General features: G+C 34.7%; 1 protein-coding gene across 1 annotated transcript in view; it reads left to right on the top strand.

The window, feature by feature from the left end:
• The window catches only part of ADGRV1 (adhesion G protein-coupled receptor V1), a gene marked incomplete at both ends in the record, with an annotated part of 443,017 nt that overhangs the window by 82,366 nt on the left and 341,880 nt on the right, over positions 1 to 18,771 (top strand). Inside the window, 9 exons of the mRNA XM_084233539.1 lie at positions 3,161 to 3,291; positions 4,263 to 4,362; positions 4,960 to 5,139; positions 5,776 to 5,939; positions 8,165 to 8,258; positions 10,194 to 10,272; positions 10,380 to 10,518; positions 11,152 to 11,293; positions 17,931 to 18,193. Coding sequence (XP_084089665.1) covers positions 3,161 to 3,291; positions 4,263 to 4,362; positions 4,960 to 5,139; positions 5,776 to 5,939; positions 8,165 to 8,258; positions 10,194 to 10,272; positions 10,380 to 10,518; positions 11,152 to 11,293; positions 17,931 to 18,193 — 1,292 coding nt within the window. The remainder of the gene's footprint in view (positions 1 to 3,160; positions 3,292 to 4,262; positions 4,363 to 4,959; positions 5,140 to 5,775; positions 5,940 to 8,164; positions 8,259 to 10,193; positions 10,273 to 10,379; positions 10,519 to 11,151; positions 11,294 to 17,930; positions 18,194 to 18,771) is intronic.

Genomic DNA, 18,771 nt, shown 5'->3' with positions numbered 1-18,771 from the left:
TGTGCCCTTTATAAATCCATGTTAGATATTTTGCAGTCACCTAACAGTAGCATCATAATCATCATACCATGTTCAATGGATTTAATTTTTTTTCCCTTTCTCAAAGACTGCATGAATCATTTTCAGGCAAAGATTTGAAAAAGAAATGTGATTCTTTTAAAAATCATATAGAATTGCTATCTGAGAAGCACTCCAGTTTTTCCCTTAATTCTTCATATTCAAGGTTTGTGTCCTACATTATGTATAGTCCTATAGTTATTTTTAAAAACATTTTCCATTTATTATAGAGGGCAATCAATTTGGATAGTATATGTATACATGTATACTTATATACATGTCTCTATTAAAATGTTTTTTGTACTTTAGTTTTTTCTTATTTTTATGTACCTTATAGTTGGCACTTAACCATTGTAAAAAGAAACTTGGCTTGTGTTGGGAATAAGTTGACAAAACTCTTTAGGGTGATTTAAAGCATCTTACTTTCTTATTCCTTATCTGCCAGTTCTAGACCCTGTGTGATAGAACTGCTTTGCAATGAAATGTATCACCAGCTTCTGGTGAACACTGCAGGTCTTTTTAAAAAGATTTATTTATTTATGCATACAGGAACTGGGGTACAGGCCAGAGGTGTGGGGGTTTGAGAGGATTCACCAGAGACAGGGTGGGGAGCAGAACAGGCAGATCTATTGAAATGCACTGCTGAGGGGAGCAGCAGGCGAGGCAGGAGAGGTCTGCTGTGCCATGTGGGTAACTCCCAGGCTAGGGATCGAACTTGTGCTGCAAGTTCTTACGCATTCATCTTGGGCAAAAACTAGAAGGCAGTGTAGTGCCTTCTGAAATGTATATTGTGAAAATTATAACCTGTGTCCAGTATTTTTTTGTCTGTCCTTCCCCTTGTATTTAGAAGGCTAAGTACTAAGTTTTCCTGTTCTTATGACTGTTCTTGGACTCTTTATTGATGTGGGATGTAACTGTGGCATTTTAAATGGACTTGGTTCATGGGAGTCTGCCTTAAATAGGCAAAGTTAATGCCTTTCTTTCATTATTAGGAAAATTTTCACACCATGCATTGAGCATGATTTGCAATAAGCTTATAAGAATATGCATTTAAGTAATACTCTACCTTTTATTAATGTGTATTTGTGTGTATGTTGTTGCAAATTGTGTGTTTTGCAATATGTTATTGCAAGTTACTTCCACAGGAACTTGTTAAATATTTCAAAGATATTGTTATGTGGTTTTAGACTTTGAATATTTAACATGCAGTGAATTTGTAGGAGGGTTTTTAATTTTTCTTTCCTGAGCTATCTGACCTTTTAATGATGTGGCTATTCCCAAATCTGTGTATAATCTTGCCACCATTTTTTTTTTATTGTACTTACAAGTTTACCTTGAACATGGATTTTTTATTTTTTTCATTGATTTATTTTTTGTCTTCTTGCTACTTGTATTCCCTTTGCATTTTTAGCCCTTAATCAAACTGCCATACTTTTTGAAGTATTATTAGGTTATGATTTAAAAAAATTTGAAAATCATGACTCTATAAACCTTTTTATTGTGACACCAGAAAACACTGTGGTTGATATAGCTTAACACCTCTGAGGGACTGTTTTTTCAGTAATAACTCTTGTTGTTCAACACAAACCAGTTCTATAAGCTATTCTACATGGTGTACAATAGAGACACTCCAAGGTTTTGTAGTAGCATCAATACTTCACTCATATGAGCTATCCATATGAACTAATCTTAAATTCTATGCTAGCCATTTTGGCTGATTGCACACAGTCTTTCACTAATATTCTAACCTGATCTGATTCCTAACTAGCAGCCCCTATGTCTTTTTGAAAAAAAGAAAAGCAGGACATAGTCTACTAATGTGTAATGGTGACTGAAATTGTTTGGTATTGACACAGTTACAAAAATATATACATTGAATGTTGAAGTGTTTAAAGAAATCATATTTAAAAGACTTTCTGGTGATTTTGCCTTCTTTTATTCACCACTGTCCCAGAATAATTCATTCTATTAAAGTTTCATGTGTTTAAATTTAGTATGAAAATTGTTTTTTTTTCAGTTATTGAAATGAATGTAATTTGAAAATTAGTCAATGATAACTTAAGAAACCTTTTTTTAGTCATGCTTGTTTAGTTGTATTATCTTCAGAGATAAAATTATGGTATCCTAACATTTGAAAAGGCTGTTTATTTTACTATTCCACTTGTTCAGGAAGTGTCAGAGTATTTACTTTTTTGGATAACTAAGTATAGTGACATTTCTAATGCATATACATGGATTTCAAACCTGTATCTGTGCTATAGATAAGGATGTGTTTTTTTAAAGCCTTTTCAGAATCATTTCACTTGTCATAATTTTTTTTAGTGATATAGGTCACTAGTATACATACCTTAATTATATTCATCGTCACATTCATTATGGAGCAAATTTTCAGCAGCCACGAACACGGCTATTAGCAATACTCCTTGGGAGCTAACTTTCCACTTGAGCAATTTAAAAGAAGTGGCTATTGGGCTGTCCCTCAGTTTTGCTAAGTATTACATGAAGATCACTGTAACTTTGTTTAAGTAACAGAGGTTGATACAGACTTGACACCTTTCCTTTGTATTTCTCTTTGTAAAACAAAATCATTGATGGCATAAGTAAGTTACAATCTAAAGAAATGTGATTTTCAGGTATTGGCAAGCATTTTTTATGCGCATTGTGTAAAATCACATTGTATATCAGTGTAAGGAATTTGTGTCCTTTTGAGAAGTGAAGGAAGAACTTGTGTTATTACTTTATTACTGATTTTGACCACGAGTACTTCATTATTTTCTTGAATTTACAGAACATTAAGGTTCTGGTGCATGTTTTGGAGTGTATCAAAGTTTGTATTTCTCATTTTAGCATGTGCTTTTATAACTTTTACATACTGAACTTCCTGAAGTTCTGCTAAATGGAATTATTTAGAAGTGAGATCCCTGTGTTAATAAATAAGCATGTATAAAGTTTCTAGAAAATTCAAAACATAATAGTTATGTAATGTTTGTTCTTGGAAAAGGTACTATGCAATGATTGCATGTTTGGGATTTGGGTTTTGTTGAGTTTATATGTTAAGTACATTTTCCATTGAACATTTACTCAATCTGTTTTTCATTTGCAGGGGACATTTTGCAATTCCATGTGATAAGAACACCTCCTGGTCGAGGAAATATTACTGTTAATTGGAAAATTGTTGGGCAAGATCTCAAACTCAATTTTGATAACTTTACTGGACAACTCTTCTTTCCTGAGGTAATACCACAAAGAAAAACTTTACCGCAAATATCAAAGGAAATGATGTATGTGAGGGTAGACTATGTAACAAGGATTAAGAGAGTGATGGGAAAGACACTTGCATAGAAAGCTGAAGGAAGAACATTGTTTAAATGAAGAATTTCTAAGACTCCAGGAAGGGGGTTGTTTTTCCATATGTGCTTCGTTAGATCTTTAAGTAAACAGAAAATGTTGAATTTGTATTTGAGTGAAATTGTCTTGCCCCTCTACTGGCCGCCCACTGTTGGTGACAACTGTGTCATTCTGAAGCTGATGGATTGTGCGTATCCCTCTTCCCTTGCTCTTTACTATGTTAGAACTTAACATGCACAACAACAGCAAATGAATCTCTAAAAACAAATGTCTTTTCGTGGCCTGTGTACATCTACTATATTTGTTAGCTTCCATTTAGAGGCTCTTTTTGATACTTTGAAAGTTGATTTGGTGACAAATAACTATAAAAGCAGCATGTTATTGTAACTATCCTCTTCTCTCTCCTTCTCACTCACTTAGTATGAGTTCTTTTTTGGTGATGTTAATTCTTTTTTTCTGCATTTCTACTGCTGTAGCCTTTTTCCTAGCCCTTAGAACTGTCTACATTGAGTTCTACTTCCGGCTTCTAATAACTAGCTTCCCTGCAGCACTGGTCATCTTTTCCCTGCTCGTTTTTCCTGTTCACCACTACCATGGAAATGCTCCCAACTCACGGCTTTGTCTAAAATTTTCAGTAGTTCTGCATTGCTTATTGGATAAGACCTACATTCATTAAAAAATCTTCCAGAATTAACTCCTATTTACTTTAACCTCCTTTCCCATGAGTCACTGGTTTTAAAATTTTAAGCTATATACAAATTTTGTTTTAAATGAATATGTATTTGTGACCAATTGATAAAGCCGATAAAAGCAGGAGATAGTTTGTGTTCATGAATTTCTTTTTGTTTGACATGTAGGGGTCATTGAATCAAACAATATTTGTGCATTTGTTGGATGACAACATTCCTGAGGAGAAAGAAATATACCAAGTCATTCTGTATGATGTCCGAACACATGGTAATTCAGAATTCAATTTTAAATATTTCTAGTGTATTATTTTCAGAAAATTTAAAGTTGCTCTCTGTATCTATTAGATGCATGCAAATTTAAAAAAAGTACTTTAAAAATTGCCCCATGAAAATCTTAGATTAAAAAAATGAGCTCAGAGTCTTTCTGAACTCAGAGAAAACATCTAATATTTTTAAAACTATTTTCTTACAGAATAAAATAATTTCCAAAAGTAGAACTTTTTCTGAAATTTTTATACTAGTAGACCAATTTGGATTCTGAAACAGTTATATGCATAATTCAAATGTAATAATTTTTGAGAGAATTATCTGGTTACTTTCCTCAGTTTCTATTCAATTTCTTTAATTCAGATGACCAGAATAGCAAGTGACAGTTACAAGTCAAGTGAAAAAAATTCTTGATTGCTATCTACGGGAAAAAAAAAAACCCTTAAATATAGGTGTTTTGTCAACTTGAAGATTACTATGACAGAAGTGAAAAAATGGGACAATTTATGATTATTTTAATGTTTCAGCATGTGTTATAAGTATTTAGAAGTTCATGACAAAGCACTGTTCCATTTCTTTTGGTCCCTGCCATTTTTAGGAATTCCACCAGCAGGACAAGCTCTGCTTGATGCTCAAGGATATGCATCTGTCTTGACGGTAGAAGCAAGTGATGAACCACATGGAGTTTTAAATTTTGCCCTTTCATCAAGACTTGTTTTACTCCAAGAGGCTAACCTAACATTCCAGCTTTTCATCAACAGAGAATTTGGATCTCTAGGTCTGTGTTACTCTAGAATGAATGGAATTTTCAAGCAGGTGCTTTTTAAATATTTGACTTGTCTGTATGAAGGCCATAGCTATAATAAGTCAAGGACAGAATGTGAAACTTACTGTTTAGTAATTAGTGACCAGACTTGTAACTTCTTTATGTTGAAAAGATGAAAAGAATTGTCATTGTCACAAAATGCTGTGTAATAAGCAGCCAAAATGTCTCAGCAGCTTAAAATAATATGCTGGCTGTGTTTCTTCTATCCAATGCTGGACTTGGTCAAGAGTGACACTATACACACAAGGCCTCTCATCCTTCCCCCGAGACAAATATAGGCACATTAAAACAAGCAAAAATCATATCAGACCCCTGAAGTGTAGACTCAGAACTAGTATATCATCATCATCATCATCATTCCCTTGTACTATTATCCTAAGCTAGTCATACAGCAAAACTCAGTCTAAGGCAGGGCAGTATGCCTTGTCCAGAGTGAAACGTCACATGATCAAGGCCAAGGATATATGAGAGGCAAGCACATGGGTTCACTTGTACAAGCTACTATTGGTGCTTTTTTAGGAAAGGCAAAATGTTCATGAGATACTTTAAAATTTAATCATAAACTCTTTTCCTAACTGATTCAATTAGGAGCTGTCAATGTCACATATACCACAGTTCCTGGAATGTGGAGTTTAAAGAACCAAACAGAAGGAAGCTTAGCTGAGCCATATGTTGACTTTGTCCCAGTAGTTGGCTTTCTGATTTTGGAAGAAGGGGACACGGCAGCTTCCATCAATATTACTATACTTGAGGTAAAACTCATGTCATTTTGCTTTAATGTATTAAACTTGAATAACCACATTGATGGTAGAAAGTGAATATTCTAGTCCCTTTATATTACCTCATTTCCTTTTGTGATTTTTTTTTTTTTTTAAGCCACATGGGGATCTCATCTAGATGGGCTGGTCTACTGTTGTGTATTTTATTATAAAAACGTTTTGTGCTGAAGAGAATTTCTTTAGGGCAGTACCCTTAAGAATGCCTTTGGCCTAAGAGATTTCAAAGGAATATTTTGATTACTACAAAGAATTTAATGGACCAGCAAGCCCATGTAGGTCAGTGTCTTTGTTGTTTGCACTGGTTCAATTCGAGAAAGTGAGAAATTCACTAGAGGCTATGGCATAATATGTGTTTATGGTCAAAGTTAAAGTAATCATTGGTGACTAAAATTGCATTTTAAATGACTTTTCATATTATGAAATCTCATATTTTGGGACTTAATGTTTCATCTACCAAAATACATTTCCAAGAGATTTATGGAAATAGTGTACTTGGTGGGGGGAGGTATGGATAAGAAAGAGAAAATGGATCCTGCCTTAGAAAAATAATATTCAGTAACTATGTTTTGGGCGTTGTTTTTGGGCGTTGTTTTTTTTAAAGATTTATTTATTTATTATTTATTTATTTATTTTTACAAGCACTGGGTACAGTCAGAAGCGTGGGAGGGTGAGAGAATTCACCAGAGCGGGGAGCAGAGCAGGCAGAAGGACCAAAGTACACTGCAGAGGGGAGCAGCAGGCGGCAGGGGGATCGAACCAGCGCTGCAGAGGCCGTGGGCAGCTTCGCAACCCAGCGCTCAACTGCTGCGCCACCGGGGAGGCCCTGTTTTGGGAGTTTTATTTTAAAAGACTTTATTATCTCAGAGGCATTTTACTTTTGTAAAATTGTGTGTATTGTAAACCATCCTTCATCAGAAGTCAGTAACTGTTATTTTGCTGGCTACAATGCACTGTGAGCTAATGTAAAATACTATGAGAGCTCTGAAGCCATAAGATAAAGGTGATATTATGTCAGTATGTGACATACAATTCAAGATTTGATAAAACTTTAAGGTAAGTCATCTTTCATATATACAAACCCATTAATATCACTGAATAAAAGTAAAGGGGCTACTTCTCAGGTATATTAGTTTTTTAAAGTAGAAATTAGATAGCTGCCCCTCTTTTCTTTAAAAAGTCTTCTTTTACAAATGTGGGTTTTTTCAGTTTTACTTTTTCTTCCCGAGCTCATTGTATCCCTTCCCCTGAGTATCATGACTTTAACTGTCAGTAGACTTGGATAGAGAGAAATAAGCCAGGCTTGGGTAAGGGGAGAGCAGTTGCATGGGCTAGAGAACATTTAGGGTAACTGGGGAATAGTTCCTATTATACCACTGGCTCTGTAACTCACATTGATCTGTATATTACATAAGATAATTTAGAGACTGATTTTTTTTCACATGGAAATATAACTCCATTAAATAAAATGAAGACTGAAGTGTGTGTTGCTGTGTTTGTACTGATATTAAATTTACAATTGTATTTCTAAGTAAATATTGATGACTGGCAGGTCACTCCTGACCTGGCTTGGCTAGTCCCCGTGTTTTGAGCACCTGCCTTTTATGTGGACTGGTGAATAATAATAAAGCATTAAAATTAACCATCATAAATAGCTATCACTATTTAAACACTCTTCGAAGACCAAGTACTCCACACATGCTATTTCTAATCATTACTACAATCCCCCAAAGTCGTAACTTTCTCTATTAAAGATGGTAGAATTGAAGTCTTTAAATAAGTCACCTCAAACTATGGAATTTGGTATTAGGTTTCCTTGACAGTGAATCCTGTTTTATTTTCATGATGTAATTTTATTTTTCATTCTAAACACTGTTAAAGTAATATTAAATCCTTTGCTCATGCTATATTAAAATGTTAGGTGTGTATAGTTATAGAATTGGTTTACTTATTGGTCTAGGTAAAAAGTGATGTAATATTAGTGATGTCTTATAATTCAACTTTTAACTCATCCCCTTACCAGGTATAACTTTAATACTGTTTAAGTTTTTTAAATTTAAATCTTTTCTGCTTTTTCATATTTTATATTTTCTTTATACTTATTTAAGCATCTCTATTAATAAGATAATTTAAAAAACTTGTGAGAAGTAAATACTTTAAGATCATAATTATAGGGATCTTAATGAATGTAATTTCTGCAGGATGACATACCAGAACTAGAAGAATATTTCTTCGTGAATTTAACTTCTGTTGAACTTATCATGGCTCCTCTAACTTCATTTCCTCCTAGACTAGGTATGATGGCTTTTCATTTTTTTTCTTTTTACTTCAAATGAAGTAAAGGTACTTCATTGTTATAATCAGAAGTGATTGTGATGTTTGTTGATTTCAGCTGTGTGTGAAAATATGGGCTTTTTAAGATCTGTTTTAATCTAGAGATTATCATATATTGCAGTTTTTAAGATTTATTTATTTATGTGTACAAGAACTGGGGTACAGGCCAGAGGCCTGGTGGGTGAGAGGATTCATGAGAGACAGAGTGGGGAACAGAACAGGCAGATCAATGGAAATACACTGCTGAGGGGAGCAGTGGGCGAGCCAGGAGAGGTCTGCTATGTCATGTGGGTAGCTCCTTGGCTGGCCAGGGATCGAACTAGTGCTGCAGTGACTGGCGATAGCTTCAGTGGTTGCATCTTAACTCCTTGCACCACTGTGAGGCCCTATATTGCAGTGTTGATAGGATATTTTAAAGAAGTTTAGAAATTACTATGTGATGCTTTTTAAATTGTATATCTTTTTATAATTGAATTTGTAGACCAAAATAGACTTAATTCTTCAGAAGGTATTTTTCTCTTAACTCACTAAAGAATTAAAGGTAAAATTGGAGCCTCAGTACAAATCAATGTAGATTAACTTAAAAGATTTATTTTTAAAACATAACTTTTTGCAGTTTGAACATTTATTACTGAGAAATTTTGAAACTTGTGGATATCCCAACTTTATAGCGGGTGATGGTGATCATTGCTGGCATAGCCTGGCCCTACCCCTTGGTTAGAAGGTGCCTTGGGCAGAGAGAAAATTAATTTGTGCTAAAAGTTGAGAACTATGGCCACGCCAAACTTGTGACCTGAGGAATAGGAGTTCCTCATTTTGAGACTCAATATAATTATGTTGAAACTGTCTAAAGAGAATAATCTATTTTTAATATATTGTTTGAAAAGTTTCAGTTCTTTTGGAAAATAAATAATTCCAATGACTTAGACTTTTTATAGCAAGTAATTGTCATGAGTTAACTATGTTCACAGAAAGAAAACTGAGAAAGTATTTCACATTTCTTTCATATTCATACTAGAGGTCATTAGAATAGTTTAACTTTTGTTCCTATTTCAAATTGCTTTGTATGCTAGTACTCTCATTCCTTACACCTTCCCATTTCACAATGAGGGAGCTCAGATTGAAGCTAAGTAACATCCCCAAAGTCCTACAAGATGAAAATGGTGGACTGAGACTTCTTGCTCTGTATTCTCTGGTCTGATGGATACAGGTCCTGATTTTTATTGTTTCCTTGAAATGTGTTCTTCACTCAGAATTGTACCCTCCCACTGTTTTCCCTCACAGGCAGCTGAAATTTAAAAGGTAAAGGACAAAATGTTAAAAACAAAAAGCAATAGGTTTAGTTAATATTTTGAGACTGAATTGTGGATAATGGCAACATATTGACTGGGTGGACAGAATACAAAATAAAAAGAGATAAGAAACATTTATTGAATCGTGTCTGTATGCCACCAAACCTTTCCCCATTCTTTCCCACCTGTTACATCTTTTATTGTTTCCCTATCTTTCTCTTCTTTGCATGTGTATTTTTTTGATACTTCCTGCCTTTCTCTCTTCTACTCCTTTCTCTTTCTTTATTCTTTCTCTTTCTGACTGTACCTCCCATTTCTTTTCCTCTTGAAATAGATTAAAATAATGTAAACAAAGCCACAATCTCCAGAAGCTTATTTCATATTGATCTCAGTTGATTAAATTTGTGTCAGTCTTGTTCTTGTAGCAAGAGGTTTCCTTGTTCAGATGTTACAAGCATTTGTCTATTTTCTTCAGCAACTTTTGAGTAATATTGTCAATACCCCTGTATTAAGAATTATACAGTCTTAAAGTGATCATCTTTATGTATATCAAATAGTTCTCTTTTCAAGCATTTACTTAGAATATTTTTCTGTGCTCTTTCAGATTCTGAGGGCTTGACTGCACAAATTATCATTGATGCCAATGATGGTGCGCGAGGCATAATTGAATGGCAGCACGGCAGGTAAGCCTGATGTCACATGCAAGCCCTTTTCTGAGTTTCAGATTCTTTACCACCAACTAGAAGTTTGTAAGGGAAAAAAAAAATGAATGTCTTCTGTTTTATTGCAGATCCAAAGTAAATGAAACCCAAGGAAGTTTGACATTGGTAGCCCACAGGAGCAATGAGGCTCTTGGTCATGTTTCCCTGTTTGTGTATGCTCAGAATTTGGAAGCGCAACTGGGGCTGGATTACATCTTCACCCCAATGGTGGGCCTCAAGATCAATCAAAGATCACTTTTACAAATTAAAGATCATTATTCCTTCAAAGTTATAGTGCTTTAGGTCCTATGTAAATAAATCTTAAAATAATGCATTAAATTAGAGCAGAAGAAATTCAAGTGGTAGAATAACTCCCTTTATTTTAGTAAAAAAATAAATTTTTGGTTTTCTAAGGAACATTCTGTATTCTTCCATTCATTATTTTATAGGAATATGATATTCAATGTATTAATCATCTTTTTAATGTAATACTGGAGAATACAATTTATCATGTCAAAGAATTTGTATCGTAAGACCATCCTAAAGTTTCTAATTCTTGAAAATTTTAACTCTTTAATTTCTTTGTTTTAATTTATTGAATTACCTTTAGCATTTTAAAACACCTTTTGTTTTGTCTTTTCTTGCCTTTTATTCCTTAACCAAGCTTTTCCTTCCTGTATAACCTTTTTTCAACTTAATATTGTCATATTACACACAAAGAAATCATACCAAAAAAAGGGAAAAATCCCTATGGAAGTTTAGCTTAACCTTAAAAGCTATATTGTATTTCTTTTCGTATAGCCTTTAAAAATCCAGAGTATATATAAATGTAATGCTCTCTACTTTTACTATTTTGGTCAGATTCTTCATTTTGCTGATAGAGAAAGGTACAAAAGTGTTGACATCATGATTCTTGATGATAATATTCCAGAAGGAGATGAAAAATTTCAACTGATTTTAACAAATCCTTCTCCTGGACTACAGCTGGGTGAAAATACAATAGGTAACTGATAATTTCTTATAAATAACTCCCTCTTCCTCATGCTGCATATGTAGGCAGATAAAAGGGGATTAGAGAGTTTTGATGGTTTTCTATGCATAGAATAAAAAGTATTTTAAGTTAAGCATTTTGAAGTCTCATGATAGTATAACAGTGCTTCTAGCCTCTCTGCATGTGTACCTGTGTATAAAAAACACAATTAGGTTGGTACCAAAAATAATATGAAATAATACCTATAGTTATTTTAGGGTTTATTTAATTTGTAAAGGTCTTTACTTTGGGATTTGAATACTCCAGTTTCCTGCTTAGCAATAGAAGGAAGGGAAGGTGGTGTTTTAGTTTCATTTAACTGCTGTAATGTTTCCATATAGAGTTAAAGTGTATAGATACCTTGGGCAGATCATAGAGTTACATTCTTTGTTTGGAACAGTAAGACATTGTTACTGACAGTCATCCTAGTTATCTGGTTGTTATGCATCATGCTGACAGCTGAAAAAGGTGAAAACAAAAAAAAAAAAAAGTGAGGATGCTTCATGGACATGCAAAACTGTAGGTTTTCGGACTGGGTGCACTCTTAAAAGTCACTTAATTCAGTTCCTTGTAATAGATAAATGAAATGGATTTAGAACACTAAGTGTTGACTGACTCTTTAACCTACCATTTTAGCAACTGGCTGAATGTTCCTTGGTATTCTTTTCATTAATCTTTGTATTTCTAAGTTATTGGCCTTTATGTTGAAAAAGCTAATTTGTCTTTCTCCTTCTAACATATATAAGCAATGGATAATTGCACCTACATGTGGACTAAAATGAAACCAGTTATTATGATATCTAACATATCTACAAATGCTAATCAGGTTGCGGAACTAAGGCTATAAAAGGAGTAGAATGGGGGTGGATAGCAAAAGGTGGAGGAATTCTAGTGGACTTTGGTGGTAGGCATGGTGTGATAACATACATTGAAGAGGTGTAAACCTATTTCCCTAAATCATATACATTGTTGTAAACCAGTGTTAATCAAACAATTAATCCAATTAAAAATATCTGATGTGTAGTGAAAATGTGAATGAACTTCCAGTAACCTGAGCTTAATTTTGCTTTTATTGCTATATTGATATTTCACACTCAGAACATTTTCTCTTTAGACTGTGGCTGTTGTTTTAAATTCTATTGTGTGTCTGAGATGAAATCATTTTGCTGTAGAGTATAGAGGGTTGTATGTGAAGGGCTCTAGGAATGTACATCATGTGTTGATTCAGAATCTTATGTGAATTAATAATAGAACCCAGTCACACTGACCAAAGATCCTGTTGTTTTGTCTCTTCTCCTTGCCTTTTGGAGTATTGGCTTCATCCTAAGGCAGTGTTTCATGTCACAAGATGGTCCTCAGCATTCTTCCTCATCCTTCATAATAGGAACAGGGTGTGTTTACTGTTAAGTCCTGATATAATTTTGATTCAAATTACAGAGTCCATGCACACCACCATGAGTGAATGGAAGAAATGTGTTGCTGGACTCAGTCAAGTTTACTTTACACTGTAATTTTCAACTTTAAAATATAAAAAACGCCTCAGAAGAATAAATGCTTTTACAGAGGATAATTTCTTTTTTTTTTAATTTTAATTTTATTTTTATATTCCCCATACAATTGCAACCCCCTTATTTTGACCCCAATCCCTCCTTTCCCCGACCCCCACCCCCCATAGAGTGTCTCTGGTTCATAGTTTGTTGATTTTGATTTTTACTTTCTTATAGTTATTTTTTTTTCCTCGTCCCTTATTTAAGTTTTCTAGATTCCTGCTATGAGTGAGAACATCCGGTATTTTTCTTTTTCTTTCTGGCTTATTTCGCTGAGCATGATCCCTTCCAGCTCCATCCATGTTGCTGCAAATTGCATGGGTTTATCTTTTTTGAATGCTGAGTAATATTCCATGGTGTATATGTACCACATCTTCTTGATCCAGTCATCTATTTTTGGGCATTTGGGTTGTTTACAAAGCTTAGCTATTGTAAACAGTGCTGCTATAAACATAGGGGTGCAGGTGCTCTTTGGAATTGATGTTTCTGTGTCCTTTGGATAAATACCTAGGAGTGGAATTGCTGGGTCATATGGGAGCTCTATGTTTAGTAGGCCCAGAAATCTCCACACAGCTCTCCATAGTGGTTGGACCAGTTTGCACTCCCACCAACAGTGCAGGAGAGTTCCTTTTTCTCCACAACCTCACCAACATGTTGTTGCTAGTTTTTTGAATATGTGCCATTCTCACTGGTGTAAGATGGTATCTCATGGTAGTTTTGATTTGCATTTCCCTGATGACAAGTGATGTTGAACATTTTTTCATATGCCTGTTGGCCATTTGCATTTCCTCTTCAGAGAAGTTTCTTTTTAGCACTTCTGCCCATTTTTTGACTGGATTATTTTCTTTGTTGTTGTTGAGTCTCATCAGCTCTTTGCAGATTTTTGTGATCAGTCCTTTATTATTAGTGTTGTGTGCAAAAATGTTCTCCCAGTCGGTGGGGTTTCTCTTACAGAGGATAATTTCTTAAACCATGCCTCATTAATGGACTTTTATACTGTTTCCAAAACTTCATAAAGTATGTCTGTTTCTCCAAATCCTCACCAGAAATTTCTTTGGCTGTTATCACTTTAAAAAACAACAGCTCTAATGAATGAAAAATATGTGGTTATATAGAGCATATTTTTCTATCAGTGAGTTTGAAGTTGGATACTTGCGTTTTCTCTGTGATTAGGTACTTTATATCACATGTGCTTTTCTCTGCTTTGTGATTTTTTACTTGTTTCTAGAAATCATATTTTGGAGATAATCTTTTGCTTCCTAAATGTGTCATAATTTCTTGTAATTTGTCTTTTATCTTTTATTAGTGTCTTTTATCTTTTATTATAGTGGCTTTTATTGTACCAGAACATTTTAAAACCAAATATTTTCTGATATATTCTTATCTTTATTCCTAATAAATGTACTTTTTATTGAGGTAATGTTGGTTTACATTGTTTGTGTTTTGAAATGTAGGATGCCCTGTTACCATAACTCCTGTTGTGATTTTAAGTTCTATTTCTATAGCTCTTCCCATACAAAATATTTCATTGTCTTTTTCTGATATTTTCAGTTTTTATTTGTATTTAATTATTGGGTCATGAATTTTTTCACTGCTGTAAAATTCAGGACAACTTTGTGACCTTAGATATATAATCAGTACCCTAATATCACATAGGAAATGGGGCCTCCATTAGCCATTGATTTTCTGTTTTTTTTTTTTTTTAGCCATTAATTTTTCAATGTAACTTTTTCCTCTTTCGCTATCTGCTTTTCCTCTGGATTCTGTTTTATCTCTTTACCTATTGTTGTTGTAATTACAGATTCATTTATCATTGCTTCAAACTACATTTTGTTACTTTTTAGGCCAAATATTTTTTAAAAAATTTTTTAAGATTTATTTTTATTTATTTATACAAGCACTGGGTAAGTCAGAAGCATGGGAGGGTGAGAGAATTTACCAGAGCCAGAGCGGGGAGCAGAGCAGGCAGAAGGACCGAAGTACACTGCTGAGGGGAGCAGCGGGCGGCAGGAGAGGTCTGCGCGCCATGTGGAACCCTCCTGTGGTGGCCGGGGAGCAGTTGGGGATTGAACCGGTGCTGCAGAGGCTGCGGGCAGCTTCGCAACCCAGTGCTCAACCACTGCGCCACCGGGGAGGCCGCCAAATACTTTTTTTTAAATAATAATTTAAATTCTTCTAATTGTGATAACTTTAGGATTCTCCCTATCAGGTATCACCACCACCACCACCACCACCACAGGGTACTGGCCACCAAATCGCCCATAGTCCACCACCGTCTTCCTTCATGCTTCCTTCTTTCCTTCGTCCTCTTACCTGCATCCCCGCCCCATGCTTTAGTTCTAAATTCAATTTTAAAAAGTTAACTTTTAATACTTTTTATTTTCTTTCTCTACATCATCTCACTTACTCTTTCAAGTGGTCCCTCCATTTGGACTTAGCAATCAATGAATTGAGTTCCAAAGAAAACTATCTTGATAGAGGCAAAATACAAATTTTAGATTCATTTAGATGGACTGAACATCATTATAGTATTTTTCCATTTAGAAATATGATATGCTTTTCCATTAATTTACATCTTTCATATCATTACCTTAGTATGTCTCAGGGTTTGCTTTTAAGGATGCACAAAGACTTAGATGGAAGTAGACATGGTGAGAAATGAAGTAGTGAGAAAGAGAGGAAAGCTGATTAACAGCTCTGTTAATGAACAGTACCATCACGGGCAGCTGGGGCTCTGTCTGCTGGCATGCTTCTGAACAAAGCTCTGGACTGTTCTAGTGAGAAGGAAGGTAACTGACATTCATTTACCAACTGCTGCCCCTCATTGTTTGAGGATCAGTTTTGGGCTCTAAGTCCCCAGTAGTTCTGGAGTGACTCATGTTGAGCTGAAGCTGTCCTCATGTAGAGAGAAACCAAAGCCAAAAGGAACTGCTGAAGGTGACCAGGAGTGGACCTGAGGGGTAGGGATGAGGCACTGATAGCTTTTGCCATATCAGACATGAGCATTTTAGTTGGTTTCATATAGACTTTCATATTTTTTACTTTAATTCCTCCAAATATTTTTGCTATTATTAATGAGGTCCCTTTATTCTTATGTTTTAAAAAGTTATGCTAATGTGTAGAGATACAACATTTTAATAACCATGCTCTGAAACAGATTTCCCTGCTCTGTGCCCCAGTCTTGCCATTTTGCACTATGTACTATGTGAACTTCATCAAATTACCTGTTTGTTCTCCAGTTGTTGGTTCTGTAAAATGAGAACAATAGACTCAACTTCATAGTGCAAATTAAACTAGTCAATACAGGTTAAACAATTTTTAAACTATTTTTTTCAGTTATTGATATTACCAGTTGGTGGCAGTAAAAATTAGCCATTGCTCTTTGAAGGTTACACTGCATATAGTTTGCACTCAATTATTCAGCTAATGCTTTTTTTCTTTTGCTTTTTAAGAAGACAATCATGTCATCCAGAAAGAGCAACAGTTCTGACACTCTTCCTTTTCATAGTTCTTATACTTGTTACCTGGCTTGTAGCTCCAGAACAGTGTAGAACAGTAACAGTCATGATGGACATTATTGTCTTGTTTTCTGTCTTTAGTGGCACTGCTTCTAGTGTTTCGCCATTAAGTTTTATATTTGCTTTTGACTTCTACGAGAGAATGCTTTTTCAGTTGAGGAAGCTGCCTTTTATTTCAAGGTTTACTAAGTATTTTTTTTTTTTATAAATTTTATTGTTATATTCCCCATACAATTGCAGCCCCCCATTCTGACCCCAATCCCTCCCCTCCCGCCCCCGCCCCCCTAAAAGTGTCTCTGGTTCATAGTTTTTTGTTGATTTTGATTTTCACTTTCTTATAGTTATTCATTTTCCTGGTCCCTTATTTAAGTTTTCTAGATTCCTGCTATGAGTGAGACCATCCGGTATTTTTCTTTTTCTTTTTGGCTTATTTCGCTGAGCATGATCCCTTCCAGCGCCATCCATGTTGCAGCAAATTGCATGTGTTTATCTTTTTTGAATGCTGAGTAATATTCCATGGTATATATGTACCACATCTTCTTGATCCAGTCATCTATTTTTGGGCATTTGGGTTGTTTCCAAAGCTTAGCTATTGTAAACAGTGCTGCTATAAACATAGGGGTGCAGGTGTTCTTTGGAATTGATGTTTCTGTGTCCTTTGGGTAAATACCTAGGAGTGGAATTCCTGGGTCATATGGAAGCTCTATGTTTAGTAGGTCCAGAAATCTCCACACAGCTTTCCACAGTGGTTGGACCAGTTTGCACTCCCACCAACAGTGCAGAAGAGTTCCTTTTTCTCCACACCCTCGCCAACATTTGTTGTTGCTAGTTTTTTTAATATGTGCCATTCTCACTGGTGTAAGATGGTATCTCATGGTAGTTTTGATTTGCATTTCCCTGATGACAAGTGATGTTGAACATTTTTTCATATGCCTGTTGGCCATTTGCATTTCCTCTTCAGAGAAGTTTCTTTTAAGCTCTTCTGCCCATTTTTTGACTGGATTATTTTCTTTGTTGTTGTTGAGTCTCATCAGCTCTTTGCAGATTTTTGTGATCAGTCCTTTATCATTAGTGTTGGGTGCAAAAATGTTCTCCCAGTTGGTGGGGTTTCTCTTTGTTTTTGTTATTGTCTCTTTTGCTGTGCAAAAGCTCTTTAATTTGATATAGTCCCAGCTGTTTATCTTTGCCTTCACTATCACTGCTTTGGGTGATGTGTCTGCAAAGATGTCTTTGATGTGCAAATCACGTAGTGTTTCGCCTATATTTCCTTCTATATATTTTATGGTTTCAGGTCTTATGTCTAGTTCTTTAATCCATTTTGAGTTGATTTGATTAAAATCAACTACTAAGTATTTTTATAACATGAGCGACTATGGAATTTTACCGAATGCTTTAAAAAAAGGTGCTTTGTTTCTAACATAACTTAGAGAAGAGTTAACCTAGTACAGAGTGAAACATACATATTTACCCTTCCCAGTAGTTTTATACATGCACACACTACCCATTTTATTTTCATTTATTGCTTTAATACTTTTATTTTGACAGCTTTAATTACTATCCTTGCTAATGATGATGGCCCTGGAGTTCTGTCATTCAACAACAGTGAACACTTTTTTCTAAGAGAACCAACAGCTCTCTATGTGCAGGAGAGTGTTGCAGTATTGTATATTGTTCGGGAACCTGCCCAAGGACTGTTTGGAACTGTGACAGTTCAGTTCATTGTGACAGAAGTGAATTCTTCAATGGAGTCTAAAGATCTGACTCCTTCCAAAGGCTATATTGTTTTAGAAGAAGGTGTTCGACTCAAGGTACAGTAGGACCCTTTACTGACATTGAATGATTATCTTTAATATTTACAAAATTATCTCTTGGAACATCCTGGATTCTGGAAAGAAAAAAAAATATACCTAACTTAATGATAAAAGATGTGAGATTACTTTGTGAAAGTATTATTGTGTAATTTAGTTTGTATAAAGTACAAATGGAAAATGTGCTGTTAATAGGGTAGAGGGATGGGAAAATGATAGAGAAAACATTTTGAATTGCTAGTTGAAGTTTTAAGTATATTAAAATGACACATTTAATATTTTATTGTTTAAATTGTCAACTGCAAAACCACTGAACCATTCATTTTGATATTTAACCCCAGGCAAACATTCGTTACTTTTAGCCACATTTTTGTTAAGCAAATATAACTGCTTACATCCATCAGACTGCTTGGGAAGCAGGGTATCCTATGTGGATAGGAATAGCTTATAGGAGGAAAAAATGTTGGATTTGGGATTATTTATAAATGTAATCTATACTCGGAGAAATTTATGATCTGAACCTCCATTTCTATATCTTAATAATTTTCTGTTCTTGCTACTATAAGTTAGAATTCAAA

Source organism: Talpa europaea, assembly GCF_964194135.1.
Source record: "Talpa europaea genome assembly, chromosome: 5".
NCBI classification, from domain to species: domain Eukaryota; kingdom Metazoa; phylum Chordata; class Mammalia; order Eulipotyphla; family Talpidae; genus Talpa; species Talpa europaea.
The sequence above is the reverse complement of the archived record's forward strand: the minus strand, read 5'-3'. Positions and strand labels throughout refer to the sequence as shown.